The 15,747-nt window shown below is 47.0% G+C and overlaps 1 protein-coding gene across 11 annotated transcripts in view; it reads right to left on the bottom strand.

The window, feature by feature from the left end:
* CRB2 (crumbs cell polarity complex component 2) overlaps positions 1-15,747 on the bottom strand; it is a 56,491-nt gene that overhangs the window by 14,243 nt on the left and 26,501 nt on the right. For 10 of the 11 annotated variants that reach the window (XM_085556345.1, XM_085556336.1, XM_085556343.1 and 7 more), the window contains 5 exons: positions 9,545-10,240; positions 7,663-7,858; positions 7,112-7,251; positions 6,496-6,678; positions 5,514-5,627 (listed from right to left, as the gene is read on the bottom strand). In XM_085556345.1, the coding sequence (XP_085412471.1) occupies positions 5,514-5,627; positions 6,496-6,678; positions 7,112-7,251; positions 7,663-7,858; positions 9,545-10,121 (1,210 nt within the window). In that variant the 5' untranslated portion in view covers positions 10,122-10,240. Of the gene's footprint in view, positions 1-758; positions 2,780-5,513; positions 5,628-6,495; positions 6,679-7,111; positions 7,252-7,662; positions 7,859-9,544; positions 10,241-15,747 lie in introns of those variants that run through there. The other variant, XM_085556346.1, reaches the window with a different exon arrangement.

The raw sequence follows: 15,747 nt of genomic DNA, 5'->3' as shown, positions 1-15,747 counted from the left end.
GATATCAAAAAACCTTGAAGGACAAGGTCTATTCCTTGAAACACGGGAGTTCAGCAGGGCTGGCCAGCCAGCACCGCCTTGCCCTCTCCTAAAGGCAGCTGAATTCCTAACGACCTTTCCCTGCTGCATCCTAATTAGGGATTGTATTATGATTATCAAAAGGAAAAAGGAGAGGAGGGAGACGGGGTAGGCAGAGAATTAGCCGCTACAAATGGACCCCGACACAATTATATTTGCACAATTACTGCCATTTCCATGGCAACCCCTGCTCTGCTGCTCTCCCACCTCGCTGCTGCTCGGGGCGGGAGCGGGAGGAGCTGGGGAAGGCACTGACCACCAAAGGGTTTGTCCTGAGCTATAACCACAAAACCTACTTCTCAATAAGGCAGCTTTCAATCAGTAAAGGAAAATTGAAAACTGCAAAAACATCAGTAAAAAGCAAACCTAACGTTTCCCAGAAGTAGCCGGGAGGCGCCTGTGTGCCTCAGAGCTCAGCTGGGCGCAGACCCGGTGCCTCAGAACAGCCAGCTCTGACACAAGGCAGAACTGCAGCACAGTGACTGTGCAGCTCTCAGCAGACCCGTGCAGCAAGGAAATTCCTTGCCTTAAAGTTTCCAAAACAAAACTTTAGGTCTCTTCAAAATAAAAACCTTCTTTTCTAATCAATTCTGGTTCCTTCTCATGCCTCCAGGCATCACTCATCACACACCCAGCCCCCTGCCCGGGGCAGGCACGACACACTGCACACATCTCATTACCTGCTAGCAGAAAAATTCCCTTCAGGATCACGCCAATCAGCACAGATTTCATGGCCGACTCCTTGTGGACATTGGTAACAGTAAAGGGAAAAAAAATGGGAGTGAAGGGGGGAGGGATGACTAAAAAGGCTGGTCTGACAGGGCACTGTGTGCCGGCGCTCGCCGGTGCCAGTGCCACGAGAAGGGATTGGAGCGGAAGAGCCGCGGGAGCAGAGCCCTGCCCTGCGCCAGGTCTAATCCAGCCCGGCTCTGACCCTCCCAGCTGGCCCCCGGCCCTGCTGACACCAGGAATGTGTGCTCCAGCATATTCCTGCTCCCTGCCTCCTGCAGGGCCCGGCAGTGCCCACAGCCTCGGCTCGGCAGGGCAAAGCCAGGACACATCTCCCGCCCTTGCTGTGGTCCAGGTGAATCTGCCAAATTCCGTGAATAACGCCAAAATGTTCTTTTCATAGGCTAAGCCAAAACGCTGCATTTCCACCATTGTGCAATATCTAAACCATAGGAACAAGGGGAGTTCCAAATGCAGAGTGAACCTGGGCCCTGCTGCACATTCACTGCTCAGGGAATTGGGGTCCATCAGGCATTTTCCTTCTCCCTGTGCCCTGTTCCAGTGGTCTGTCAGCACAGACATTTCCACTCTGCTGTATTCACTAAGAAAAGTCTCAGGTTGTGATGACCATGATCTGTTTCCTGAAGATGGATGGAAAGAAATTCCCTGCATTATGCTGAATGTACAGGTTCAAACATGGCAGTGCACAATCAAAACTCTCTCTTTCCTCATTAGCCACCTTACTAAATTAGCTGTTACAATGTCATTTTTCCTCTATGATTCTGGGGTTTGTTTTTACTTTGTTTTTTAATATAGTTGCTTTCACATTACAAAATTTCTGGAAGCAGAGTTGTATTTTTGTGCTGTAAGGACCCAGAGAAGTTTCTTATCTCTATGAAGAAATGTTATCTGAGAGCTTTCCCTCAAACTTCGAGTCTCTGTTTGTATCAATGTCAGGTCCAAGCAAACAAAACCTCCCACATGTCACTGTCTGGAATCTAAATTAACTGCATCACTAAGATATTTTCAAAAACGTTCCAACAACTCCACTAGCTATTTCACTTTTGTAATTTTACTCAAAACAAACATGCCAGTCACTTTTACAGATACTTGAAGTGGGAGGGATATGGTGAGTGTTTGCTTGGAGTCAAAACTTCTCAGAAAACCACAGACCTGTGCACACAGACCTATCCCAGCACAGATTTGGAACATTATCTCTGACCCTTCTGTTATTGTTCAGGAGAAAACAAACAGGCGGTGTGCACATTCAGCCACTACTGCAACAATGAAGTGTAACAACTGTGAAGACTGCAGAAGATTCATTGTCTTCAAAGAAATGTCTATTTTGGTTTATGCAGCCACACATTTATCCCCACATACACACAGAGTCTACCTGGACACTACTGCCTGGAAATCCATCACACCCCAATGCACCCAGCACAGATTCTGCTCTCACCTGGCACCAGGCACAAGCAGGCTCTGGACTGCAGCACTCACAGCCTTCTGATCAGATGACAGGGGAGTCAAAAGGTCTGATTAACATGGAGCTGTGATCCAGCAGGGAGAAGAAACGTGGAGTGGAAGGGAAGGGGGGGAGCCTCACCAAATGCTGCCTAGCTCCCTTCAGCTATATTTACCAGAAGGGATTTGGTTGAAGGTGGAACAGGCCTCTAATCTCTTTACAATCTTAACCTTTTAGCTGCCCTTGCTCTAGAGGCTCCATCTCTAAAACAAATCTGACTTAAGAAATAGCTGCACAAAAAAATTAAATCTATTCAAAGGTGGTTAGAAGGAAGAAGCATCTCCCATTTATTTCCTGACCCATGACCCAGGAATTCAAGCCCATTTGATCTGGGCTGACACCCTTACAGAGTCACCATTTATAGCTGCTGCACAGAAGGTTTCTACTTTAAGGAGACAAAGACATTATGGCTGAACAAAGCGAGATGGTCAATAAGGCCTCCAATTATACTGGGACACATTCACACCACATCACCTGCTGATTTCTCATGAAAGTAGAGTGTTCCTCAGCCATGTGCAGAAGAGCTCAGAACGTTGCCATGATCACAAGGTGCCAGTGCCCGGGGCTGGGTGGCTGCGGTGGCAGTGCCCTGCTCAGCCCCCCTCATCCTCATCGGAGCTGCCCAGTGCCACCGTGCCCGCGGCAGGACACGGCCTCTTCTGCTGAGCACAGCTCTAGCTCCACTGCGAGCACTTAGGCCATCCTAAAGTTTTTAAAGAATGAACGATCCAAACTTCAGTGATAACATGTTTTCAGGTTAAAAATCAGTGTCCATGTCAAATGGAGGTACCTGTCTTTTTCTCATCCTGGCCTAACCTACTGCCGAATAAATACCTGATGGATTGAAACCATTTCTGAAAAAAAAAATTCAGAATTCATTTTGTTGGATTTCTTTTCCCCATAAAAGACAGACCTTTCCTAATATGCTTTGGCTCTTGACCACAGTTGACATAATTTCCAAGAGCATGTAAGATTCCCTCTCCTTTGCACCTCATTTAGTACCCATGCAATCTTTTGATTTGTACTTCTTGTATCCTCTCAGGGTACCTATATCCTCTGCTAAAGCACAAACCATGTGCTGAACAGACTCTTCAGGACCTGTTATGTTGCTCTCTCAGGAATCAGGCACTACTTTATCAACAACTACATTTCAGAGAGAAGGTTCATCTGCCTGCACTACACTGAGACAGCACTGAAGCAGTTAATTTGCAAAGAAAGAATTTCTCCTGACTTGCATTGTTATCCCAACACTCCCCAAATTCCTGAGGCTGAAGAAGCAAACACACAGAAGGAACCCCTGCTGCCCCAAGAAAGCATTCTTCATCAGAGTAGCAAGTTCACTTTAATCAGTGGAGGCAGCTTAAACCCAAGTTCATGGTAGATCTAAGCTGCCACAGAAATGTGTTTTGAAGAGAAACATTATGGGAAGCTTCACAAAGTTGTCCTGTGATCCTAATATGAAGTAATAAGCTGTTTACCCAGCATGACTGTACTGGGATTAATTGACAAAGGAGTGGAGATTAATTGCTATTATTTCCCTGTCAGCTTCACTCCTCCACACGCACTCACTGATCTCACAGACTGCTCCCAGCCTTTCACTGTGTTGATGTGTCAGAACTATCTCAGCTGAGACAAAATCCTTTACCAAAAGTAATATCCAGAAGAGCAACCTGCTTCTAATCCCCTTCAAGTACTAATGAACCCAAATTTGATACAACAGAATGAACTCTAGCACTCCTTTGCCCATCAGCCCATGTTTCTATCAGCTTTTCTGCCCATGAGCACACTAAGAATTGGAAAGGATTAAACAGATCTGCAGTTTGGCAAAGTACAATGAAATTCTGAGCTCTGTGTGGGTGCTGGGACACTGCAGGAAGAAAAGAGAACAGGGCACAGATGTGAGTGGGAATTCTTACAAGAAGGATAAACTTTAGACCATCTCTTTGGACAAGATCTCAGTTCAGAGTACAGCATTGCAACTGCCCAAAAAAGCAGCGATAACGAGCTTAGATAAAAGCTGATTTTCAAAGGCCTCGTCTACAAACACAATTTTTTCTTGATCTGGTCTAAATTAGCAAATAAGATAGGCCAGAAAACTACACAAATAATTCAGCCCACTTACAGAAAGTGATAACTAGAAGCTGGTTTTACATTCTGGGAATGAAACTAATAGGTCTTCCCAGGAAAGAGCTGGCCTGAATTAAACCAACACAGCTCAACCACTGCAACCACAGAAGGAAAAAAGAAAACTTTCCCATGCCATAAAGGCCTGAGAGAGTCTCAGGAATGTTGTTACCTGCAGTTGCAACTAAAGGGACAGGGTTTTCTTCTGGCTTCAAGTGTTTCTTTTTCCCACGAGATGGCAGCCTGGTAACACTGGAGAAGTTACCCTCATCTCAAATCCAGAAATCCAGGATTGTGCTGGAACACCTTTCTTATAAACTACTCTGGTGTTAAATTGCCCAACACATGACGAATTTAAAGATGAAGAAGACTGAGAATGAATATTTTAAAGAAAGATGAGGTTTAGTAGCAGTTAGCAGAGGACCTTCCCAACAGGGCTAACATTCACCATCTCCCAGATTCTCAACCAGCAAACCGAACCCTTAGGGTCAGGCAGGGCATTTGGGGAAGAATCCAGACTCCTCATTCCCTTGTAAACAGAGAAGGCTTCCTTTGCTCAGATCACAAAGACCTTTTGACCTCCTAACATAGCAGATCACTGCTTTCAGCCAAAAATGGCTGGCTCTTATCATCCCAGGGTGTTGGTGAATGGAGATGTTCTACAGATGCCTATGTGCTGGTGAGCCAATCTGTTACAGGCAGTACAATCTGTGACACTTAAACGTTAAACATCCCTTCTTTTATTTAAAGGCTGCTTTTCTATATATTTCCTGCTTGTATAGAAACCCCCAGAGTTCTCCCAGGTAACTTTCACTCCAGGATACAGATGCCCTGGATACTCTGATCTTAGACTCTATGCAGTTGATCTTATGTCTCCAAATCTAGCTCATGGCCTATCAACTTACTTGTCCACACTCACACAGCTTTGAGCCTGAGCTGCAGACATCCTGCTGCACACTCGCAGCCCAGCACCCTGGAATCCTGCAGGCAGGCAGCAATGCAGCAGTTCAGCATCAGCCAGCCAGGAGGCTCTGATTCCAGCCAGCCCTTCCCCAGGTACCTGAATAGCCAGCTGGGCACTGACAGAGGAAGCCATTCACCAGGTCCTGGCAGAGCCCCCCGTTCTGGCAGGGCTGGGACTCGCACTCGTCGATGTTGGTAAAGCAGGTGTCCCCTGGAAAGCGAAAACACAAACACACCTTGTGTGCACTTGTGCAGCAGTGAAACAAAAATGACAACTGCAGTCATAAGTTTTGCACTTCTTTTCTTTCACCTAAAAATGCAAAAGAATTCCTTGAAGTCTAGCGTGTCTCTGCAGGCACACAAACACCAGCACAGAACAATGGGGGCAAATGAAGTATGAAATGATTTTGCAGTCTCAAGCACTGTGAAGATCAGAATTTCTGAACCATTCCCATCTGTGCGACAATGGGCCAAACACTCATATTTCTCTCATAAAATAATAAAGTATTGTTCATGCCTTCCCACTAGGGAATTTCCCTAGCTGTTAAATCCAGCATTTTACACATATCTCCAATCCATTGAAAGGTGGTATTTCAGTGGAACATCCACAGAGCTTTTAGCTCCAAGAGCTCCATACCAAGAAACTCCTCTTGTCCCACTTTGATTATACAGTTGCTGCCATGAGAGTAGTCTTACCAAGGAAACACCTAGAATAATAATCTGTGACTTCAGGGAATTTAGCTTCCTCTGATGAGGAATTTCAGAGATATCCCTAGGGAAATCCTGCCATATGCATGAGAGACTGACAAAGGGAAAACACCCTGGCACCTGCATAGCCAGAGGGCATTCATGGCAGCACAGGGAAGTGCACAGGCTGTTGCCTCAGCCTGGGGACAGTCTTGAACAGGGAATGACATTCAGCTGTCTGCAATGGGAGCAGAGGCACATTCCTGATGCATCAGACTGCCAGCCCTTTTGAGTACCAGTCCTTAAGAGATTTCTGTTGCACAGAGAAACCATCTCCTCAAAGAGCAGTACCACCCAGTGCAGACAGGATGAAGGTTTGCTGTGCAGCTCACCTGTAAAGCCTGGCTGGCACTGGCACAGGAAGCCAGCTGCTTGGCTGTAGCTGAAGTTGCTGGGGAAGTGAGGCTGTGTCCCGTAGTGGGCTGGGTTGGAGCGCTCCAGGCACAGGCCACCGTTGTGACAGGGCTCTGTCACACACTCATCCATGTCCTCCTCACACTCCTGCCCAGTGTAACCTGCCACGAGACACCATGCACAACTTCACTGCAGCTCAGCTCCCAAATGCTGGGGCTGACTCAAAGGAGGGAATAAGACTCTCTAGCAGAGTCCTTGGGCCCTTTAACTTCTCCACTATGTCAAATACAGGAACCAAAAGCATCAATTTACAAGAAATCATCACCTCATGATAGAGGAATTCATGATGGAAAATGTCAGAAAACAGAAAGAAAACTTTACGGTTGGGAATCAGGGTGATTTTTGCAGGTCAGCTGGATTTTGGGATGACCTGTAAAGAGCAGCAGTGTAGCCTCACAGTTCCAGACAATGAAAACTCACACGGGGCCATGCAGTATGATCATTAATTTTCTACTTCTCCAACACAGCAAGCAAGCACGTGCTGTCCATGGCCATGTGCCCACACAGCACTCGAGAGGAGAGGCCCCAGCCCACCTGGCCAGCAGGCACAGCTGTAGCCCTTGATTCCCTCCAGGCACGTGGCACTGTTGTGGCAGGGGTCAGAGGCACACTCCAGGATGTCCAGCTCGCAGTGGGTCCCCTCGAAGCCGGTGTCACTGCAGTCACAATGGTAGCTGTGGGGCACCAAACAGAGCAAGGCATCAGCTCAGCCTTGGACAGCAAAGCCCTGGGTGAGGAATGGGCAAAAGAGCTCAGCTGCCAATGCTCACACCACTTGTGTTCACACTTACCCATGGAAACGTAAATTCAGACACACAGGTATGTTCTCAGCAGTTGCCTGTGCTGTTCATGCTCTGCAAACCACTTCCCTATGTTTGTTCCTCCCTTCCTTTAAGCACTCCTGGAGTTCTGCTGCTGGGAGGGGGCTTCTCCCTTATTGCCACAAATCATTGTTACTGCCACTCAATGTACAAAACACTAAATCCAATTCCCCCCACAGCTTTCTACTCTGATTTTCATAGGCTGCACTGAGCAGACCTTTAGATCAGTCCTGGTGTCTAATTGCCCCCACCATGGTTTCTCACCTGTTAATGAGGTCGTGACATGTCCCATTGTTCTGGCATGGCTGGCTCTCACATTCATTGATGTCCACCTCACACTGGGCTCCTTGATAACCTGGTGCACAGGTGCAGGTGTAGAACCCAACATGATCATTGCACAGGGCCCCATTCTGGCAAGGGTTTGAAGCACATTCATCTATTTCAGTATCACAGTTCACACCTTTGTTAAAAAAGAGAAAGATACCTGTTACAAATCCACAGAAGTGTATATGTGCTGCCTGGAATTGTGAGATGAAATCACAAGAGTTATCTTGTTTTGTCATCAGTTATCAACCCCAGCTGGCTACCAGAGTGATCTCTACCTGCTTCTCTGAAAATAAATTCCATTTATTTCAATTGTTTGTAACTTGCTTTGTGATACCCAGAAAAAAGCACAAAGGAGTGCAAAACAGGGGCTACAGGGATACCTGATGTTAGGAAGTGATTTTATTGGGAAATGCTATTAAAAATACAATGCTAGCTCCTCTACTGGTCTCAGCAAGTAACACCTATTTGGTACAAAGTCCCAACCTCCCTGACAGCACAAGACCTCATGAAAGATTTCTGTGCAATTATCTTATCTATATTCCACCTCTTTGATCTGCCTGTGGCCTGGCATCACCTCCAAACCTTACTCAGTACAGTGCCACCTGCCAATCCATCTAATCTGCCCTCCTTGGCAAAGGCTCCCCGCAGAGTGGGCATGGCCATCCTAATCCTGGTGGAATGTGGGCCCCCTAATCTAGTTCAAACCCCTCAATACCCACACAAAACTTTCTTCACCCAAATTCCAGCTGCAAGCACCAGGAAACAACCTGGCCTTGCCAGCCAATGGTGCTCAAACCTCTGGATGAAAAACTAAATCCCACGGCTAAGCCTCATGACTGACATCAGAATAACTTGAAGCACAACAAACTCCTCCAGATGCCTGGATCACTTTATTGCTCCTTTGGCAGGGAGTCCCACAATCCTGAATTGAGGATTCAGCATAAAGATAAAAAAGGAAACTGATTTGCAAAGACAGAATTATGCTTGATACTCAAAATCACCAGTAACCTCAGGGCCCACATAAAAAAATCTGTTCTGTTTCTCCTTCATCTCTCTTCATTTTTATCAGAGTGAGTCAGCATCAGGGACTACATTCCTAATGTTGTAACTTCTCCTCATTCCACTGGTAATCAGCAGCATTCCTTCACAGCAACTCAACTTAAACACTTCAGTCTGTGAACAGGAGGAAGGCTGAGAAAGTTCATGTGCGAGGTGGTACCAGGCAGGCACAGTCACATTCCGCCCCACTGCACTCCGATAAGCAGGGCTGGGGGAAGGAGAGCCCCCCACTGCCTCCCTCACAGATAACCCACAGGTGTGGATTCCTCTCTGACTCACCATTAGCACAGATGCACAAAAGAGAAACACTTAAATCGTATGCCAAATAAACATTCGCAAGGCATGAAAGAATTGGAAATCTCCAGCTAAAAGACACTTTTTTCCAAAAGACAAGTACTTCCCTTGGAAAAATCCTACTGGACAGGACCAAGAACTACAGGCCAGGTCAGCAGAGCTAAGTTTTACCTGGAAACACTAAGTATCCACTTCCTGATGATAACTATCTTTTTACATTATCTCCCTTAATTTTATGCTGACAACTAATCCCAGCTACCCTGTGTCCAGTCTCGGTGCACTCTTGGATCCCTGTCTCAACACCTACAGCACACAGGGAATTCAAAGCCTCAAGCACTGCCTGGAAGCTGCTGGCAGCAGCCTAAGCAGTGCTCAGACCCGTGGCCAGACGCCGCGGGGCCGCAGAGCCGCAGAGCCGCAGCGAGGCGCTGAGCAGCCCCGCGGAGGCGCGGCGGCCCGGCCCTACCTGCGTAGCCGGGCGCGCAGCGGCACTCGTAGCGGTCCATGTGGTTGAGGCAGGTGCCGTGGTTGCGGCAGGGCCGGGACGCGCACTCGTCGATGTCGATCTCGCAGTGGGAGCCCTGGAAGCCGGGCACGCAGAAGCAGCTGTACTCGCCCGCGCTGTCCCGGCAGATGGCCCCGTTCCGGCACGGCCCCGAGGCGCACTCGTCGATGTCGTCCCCGCAGGTGGCCCCGCTGAAGCCGGGCCGGCAGAGGCAGCGGTGCCCGCCCGCGGCCGCCACACACGTGCCGTTGTTCAGGCAGGGGCGGCGGGAGCACTCGGAGCTCTCTGCCGGGCAGCCTTCTCCAGCGGGGCCCGGCCGGCACCTGCAGCTGTATCCAGCTGGGCTATCCACACACTCCAATCGAGGGTCTGTGCAAGGGCTGCTCTTGCAATCAACACCATCACAGTCGGCACCTGCAGAGCCAGCTGTGCACACACATTCATAGTCCAGGAGTCCTGGAGTCCGGGTGCAGGTCATGTGGGCAGGACAGCCGTGCTCAATGCAAGCATCGTAGAGGAGTTCACACTTTATGCCCATGTAGGCTACAGGCTCCACAGGGCAGGTGCACTGGTAACCCGCTTCCAAATCCTTACAGCTCCCCCCATTCTCACACGGGGACGAGGAACAGCCACTGTCATTTTCAGAGTATGAAGTTCCTGATGAGAAAAGAGACTTTCTGTTAGCCAGCATTTTTACCTCTAAAGAAAAAAATTCTGCCAGTGCCCACATACAGCATGGAGACTGCCCAACTAAATTCCATACAACAAAGGGCTGCGCTAGCCAGGAGATGAGGACGATACTGGAGAATCAAACATTTACTATAAAGAAGACAACGGCCCTTCATTTGGTGGCAATCAAAAATCTCTTGCCAAACCAACTATTTTACTTGTGCTTATTCATCCATGAGTCACTTTGAAAGCAGTGACACATATCACCTTAAATCCATTCACAAGATTAACTTAGTGTAAAATTCCATGACCCCTTTCACTGGCAGGGCACAGCATTTGTGCCTGGAAATCCAGAGAGGCAGGATGAGTTCAGGTATTGGCTGCAGCTCTGTATGTCCCAGCTGCTCCTTCCGGGGATACAATTTTTTCTCAGCTAACCCAGACGTGACTTGAAGATGCTCCTATAAATAAGGCAAGGCAAACTCCAAATGGGCACATTTATAGAGTCTCTGATTCCTTCAGGCAGCTCAGGTTGATAACCACCGACCCTCACCCTGTCCTCATGTTTGACATGTAAATTTACACAGCAGGACAATTTTAGCAAGGAAGAGCAGAGATCACCATGCTGATGGCATTTTGGATCAGTACCTGCTGAGCCAAAACACAGTTTAACAACCAGATAACCAGGAACTAATGTTGAGACGAGATTCCCCTAAATCTGGGAGCATTTGGATGTGAAAAGTTAATTCACACTGAGCCACAATGCCTTGCTGTCCCCTCAAAGGCAGCGTTTAAAAGGCTCTTGCCCCATTAAGCAACTCTCCCCCTCCAGAAATGTGATGGGATGTGCCCACTGAACTGCAAATTTAGTTCATATAAATGAGATTAAGTAGAATACACCATATTAAAAATGTATTCAAAATAGATATTTCAAATGGAGCAGAATGGAACAATAGGAGGAATCCTCATTTCTTTTCCAAAAGGAATTTTAAATTTACTTTGTAAAACGAAGTAAAAGGAGCAGATTGGTCAAAGGGCAGGATAGCCCAGAGGACAGGAGATAATGGCCTTTATGTTAGAATTAGGATATCTATCCTGGATTCAATGCCACAATTAAGCACTTTCCAAAATACATAAACCAACAAAAAATTAAATAAAGGGACAAAGGCAGTGGAAACAGAGAACTTCGACTTCTACAAAGGCAAGTCATTAGCACCTCATCCCACTGTGGCCTTCTGAGATCAGAGCTTTTCATTCTGCTCAATTCCAAGATAAATAAGAGAGAAGCTATGTGGTAGAGATAGCCCAGCCTGATTCTTGTATAAGTGTTATGAAACATCCAAACTTGGAAGTAACTCTGCAAACAACTATATAGCAGATGTTTGGAAAATGTCTGTGAAAAATGGTCTCAAAGCACAGATAAAGCTCATGAGGGAGCAAATGCTTCTGAGAAATTGCTACTGGTGAGACAATCCAGACTCCCCTGGTGCTGGAAGTCAAGCCATCACTCCAAGCCTTTGGGCGAGCAGCTCTTCACCCTTTTTGCTGCCCTCTCTTTGTAGCCATGGCCCAGGCAGTGACAGGCCTCAGTCCCTGTGAACCCCATAAAGCTGCAGGTGGAGAGAGGGCAGGATCCCAAATGCCTGCAGCTCCCTCAGCCCCCCTGCTCCATGAGGAATGTTGCTTTACCCTGCCATGCTCCATGCTAAGGACTGGCCAGGATCACACACCTCAGCATTGCTCCCCAGCTGATCTCCACATCCTCTCACTGGTGCCAGCACTATCCCAGCCCAGTTTTAGGCAGTTTGCCCTGCTCCTTATCCACCCCCCGTAGTTAAATCTGTGGCAGTGGTGTTCTAGCAACTCTGCCCCATCAGCTTTGTACCTGAAGGTGGAGTCACCGACTTCAGGGCCTGAAAGGGATTTATAGGAGACTTCGGTTTACAAAAGCCTGCCCCTGCCCTGACCTCCCCCAGATTCCTCCCACCAACGACTGTAGTGTTTCTAAGTCTTCTTTTAAGAGGCAGTGCTGCTGGGGGAGGGAGGGCGCTCAGGGATTTAGGCAGCTCTTTCTCTTCCCAGCATCATCTCCATGGCCCACCCCTCCCTTCCCCTCTCATGTGATGCTGGGGAGAGCTGCTGAGCCCTGCACTGTCCAGCAATCCCATTATTCTGCCATCAACCCTTTTATTCTCAGATTCCCAGTCAGGCAGAAAACAAGGATGACGGAATCTGCCTGGAATCTCTGTGGCAATTAGAGTGGAAGCCCAGGAAACTATTCGCAAAAGAGCTTTACTAGGCAGCAGATATGAGCCTTTGTAGGCTTAATGAGTAACCGGCCCCTGCCTGCACTTTCCGGAGGCCAGGAGCACAGTTTGGGACAAAAAAAGGAGTCTGGTGCATGTTGGGAAGGAGCTGCAGCACACTCCATCAGCAAAGAAATTCCCATTTCCACAGAATCCCCAGGCACTGCTGGCATAGCCAGGCTGAGTCACTGCCAAAGCTCATGTGTGGCTTTCTGCTTCCATGAGAAGAACACTGGCAAAATGCGCTTTTGCAAATAAAGCTAAACATCAGAGCCCTTTGCTATTTCCTGCCTTTCCCAAAGTTCTTTCACAACAGACACACCTTTTTGTACCTTTTCTGGTTTGGTCCATCATATAGCTCAACCACAGACAGCACAAAGCTTCACTAATAAGTGCAAAGACAGCAGTGAAGGAACAGGGAGAGCTCTGGTCTGCTCAAAACTCACTGTGACCATGAACAATAGCACTGGTTAATAGATGTACTTCAGCAGAGCAGCATTTTGGAGGAAAATGTTCATTTTCTGGAACAGATGTCCTGAAGTAACATGGCAAAACTCACAGGGCATGCATGGAGCAGGCTGAGGACAATGCAGTGTAAATCACAAGAAATACAACTTATCTAAATAACTGCAAATTATTCTGTGAACTGCAGCTGGCAGAAAATCCCCCACGTGTTTGACTGCCTCAGTGGAGGCTTCAGGCTCACTCACAGCACAAACCCCACACTGTATCACACAGTCCCCTGTACCCAGCACGCCTGTACTAATATGGAATATTTCCCAAGGACAAAACATGGCCCTGTGAGAACGTATTCCAACCCTAATACTCTTTCCATGGCAGTGCTGAACGTCTGGCTTGACAAAGAGCACATCTGATGATTTTATTCTTTTCAACCATCAGTCCTAGGGCATACACTTACTGTTCTCAGTTTTGGAATAGATTAATATATGAATGTGAATAGCACATTAATATGCACCAAATGCTAATAAGAAAAATGAATAAATTAGTTTTTCCGGCTGCACAATATTACAACCATGAAAACATGTAGTTCAGATCATGCTGTTTCATGAATACTGTGAAAATCAGGTCAAGGAAATCACTGAATGACAAGTTTCTAGTTTTTCACCAAAGTAGTTGTTGCTGGATTAACAGTGACATTTTGAAGTTTTCCTTTATGTTTCATAAGAAAAATACAAATTAGTGACATTTGTAAGGGAAAAAAAAATTAGAAGTGTATTATAATCATACCACCCTGCAAGCCTATGCTGAATTGAAACTGGAGGAGACCACAGCTCCTTTGAAGAACAGTTCCAGACATTTAGGGGTGGATTAGGAGGAACTTCAAAGGCTACCAGAGTCCCATATAAAGCATTCATTGAGCTCTGTCAGGACAGGGCTGGTTTTACACTTTAAAGGTAGCTGACAAAGATTTTCCCGAAGCCATGAGGTTTGTGACCTTTTGTAACACTTTAAGGCAAACAAGCCATATTACCAGGCTCTGTTTTAATAATTCACTTTAATAATCTATGTGAACTATGTGATCTTGTCAAAGTTAGACCGAGTATTTTGACCACAAAAAAATCAGAAATTAATGACAAGTTAGGCAATTATTTCTGTGATTGGAGATGCTGCTTTAGTATTACTCACAGGCTTCTATTTTGGGGGTTTGGTTTTCACAAGTTTGTTTTCTCAAAGTCTCGGGTGACTGACAGAGGATGGATGTAGTCAATCTGCAGACACTCCTGACCTTGTGGAAGCTGCTCAGTGCTGCACTGATAACTACCTTAAAGGTGTCTTACTGATCACTTAAAATTCCAGCAGGGAAGAGGCAGCACTGGGTTCTCAGCTCGCAGTTTCCTTTTGTACTGAAGGACAGAACAAAAACCAGAGCAGAGGCAGAGGTACCTACGGGAGATCCCCCTCCCTGAATCCTGCCCATGCACATGGACATGGTGAAGTATGAAAATGTACCATCACCTGTGCACAACTGTCACAACCACAGACACAGCTCCCAGAAAAGTCAGGCTGCCAGAATGTTATTTCCTGGTCTAGTAAATCTGAATATGAGCTTGGACAAGCCAGATCCACCTCAAGTGGAAAGAAGCTTCTTCAGATGTTTTTCACCTGCCCTATTCAGTATAATGAAAAAAATCCCAATTTACAACCAAGAGGTGAGAACAGCAGGATTCTCAGAGCACACAGGTCCCAGCTGCACCACAACAATCACAGAGCTTGAGGGATATCCAATTTCCAAAACCACTGGTCAAACCCCAGCCTGGGGCAATTCTCACCAGTCAGGCTGCGCTCGCTGTTCCTGCTGCTCATCCCAGCACACCTCTCACTGGAGAATGATCCTAAGGCCAAGAGTAGAAAGGGAACCCTTCCACCAGAAGGAATTCAGAGCAACACAACTACTAAATAAACTCTGAATAAAGAGGAATAAAGGAATGGAGAGTTAGGTCTCCATGACAACAGGAAGGCATGTGCTTATATTAGTAAATCCCTGCTGACCTCTGCTGATCTTTCCCTGTCCTGGTCAGTGTAAAGGATTAGTGAAAGGGGACACACTTTGGCCTGTTCCCAGATCCACACAAGCAGAAAGGGAAATGAACAGGCTTGAAAAGGGGCTTTCATATCCACCCTCTCTTCCCCACCCCTGCTCACTTTGGAAGGACAGCTGTGGAAGAGAATGGCAGGATAAAAGCAAATACTTTTTCAGGAAGCACCTTCCATGTACCTGCTCAGGGTACAAGGCCCCTTCAGGTGGCTTCACACATCCCTAGGGCTTTATAAGCCCCATTTCTTTCTTGACACACAGAGATTAAAACTTTTCTATCCAGACCTTAGCTAAGCATCTGCTCTGAGTAATACCAGCACCAGAAAACACGGCCGGGACTCTCTGAGACTGCTGACAAGCTCATGATGTGCTAATAATTGGCAGTGATATTTCACCTAGTCCAAAAGATTCCATAACCTGTATTCCCTGTCCTGTTTAACACAGTAGTGGCACTTGTGACATCTGCTTTAACAGCAGTCTTTTCTATTTAGCCTCAGAAAAGGAGATGTGGGAATGGGAAACCCTCCAAAATACCAATGTTCGATCACAATTGCTAAGCCCTTGGGCTGCAGCAGCTTCCCACCACCCAGCTCTGCTGCAGTACCTTGGTGACTCTGGGGCCCACAGTCAAG

This window comes from Lonchura striata, chromosome 17 (assembly GCF_050655825.1).
Source record: "Lonchura striata isolate lonStrDom1 chromosome 17, ASM5065582v1, whole genome shotgun sequence".
Lineage (NCBI taxonomy): Eukaryota > Metazoa > Chordata > Aves > Passeriformes > Estrildidae > Lonchura > Lonchura striata.
The sequence above is the reverse complement of the archived record's forward strand: the minus strand, read 5'-3'. Positions and strand labels throughout refer to the sequence as shown.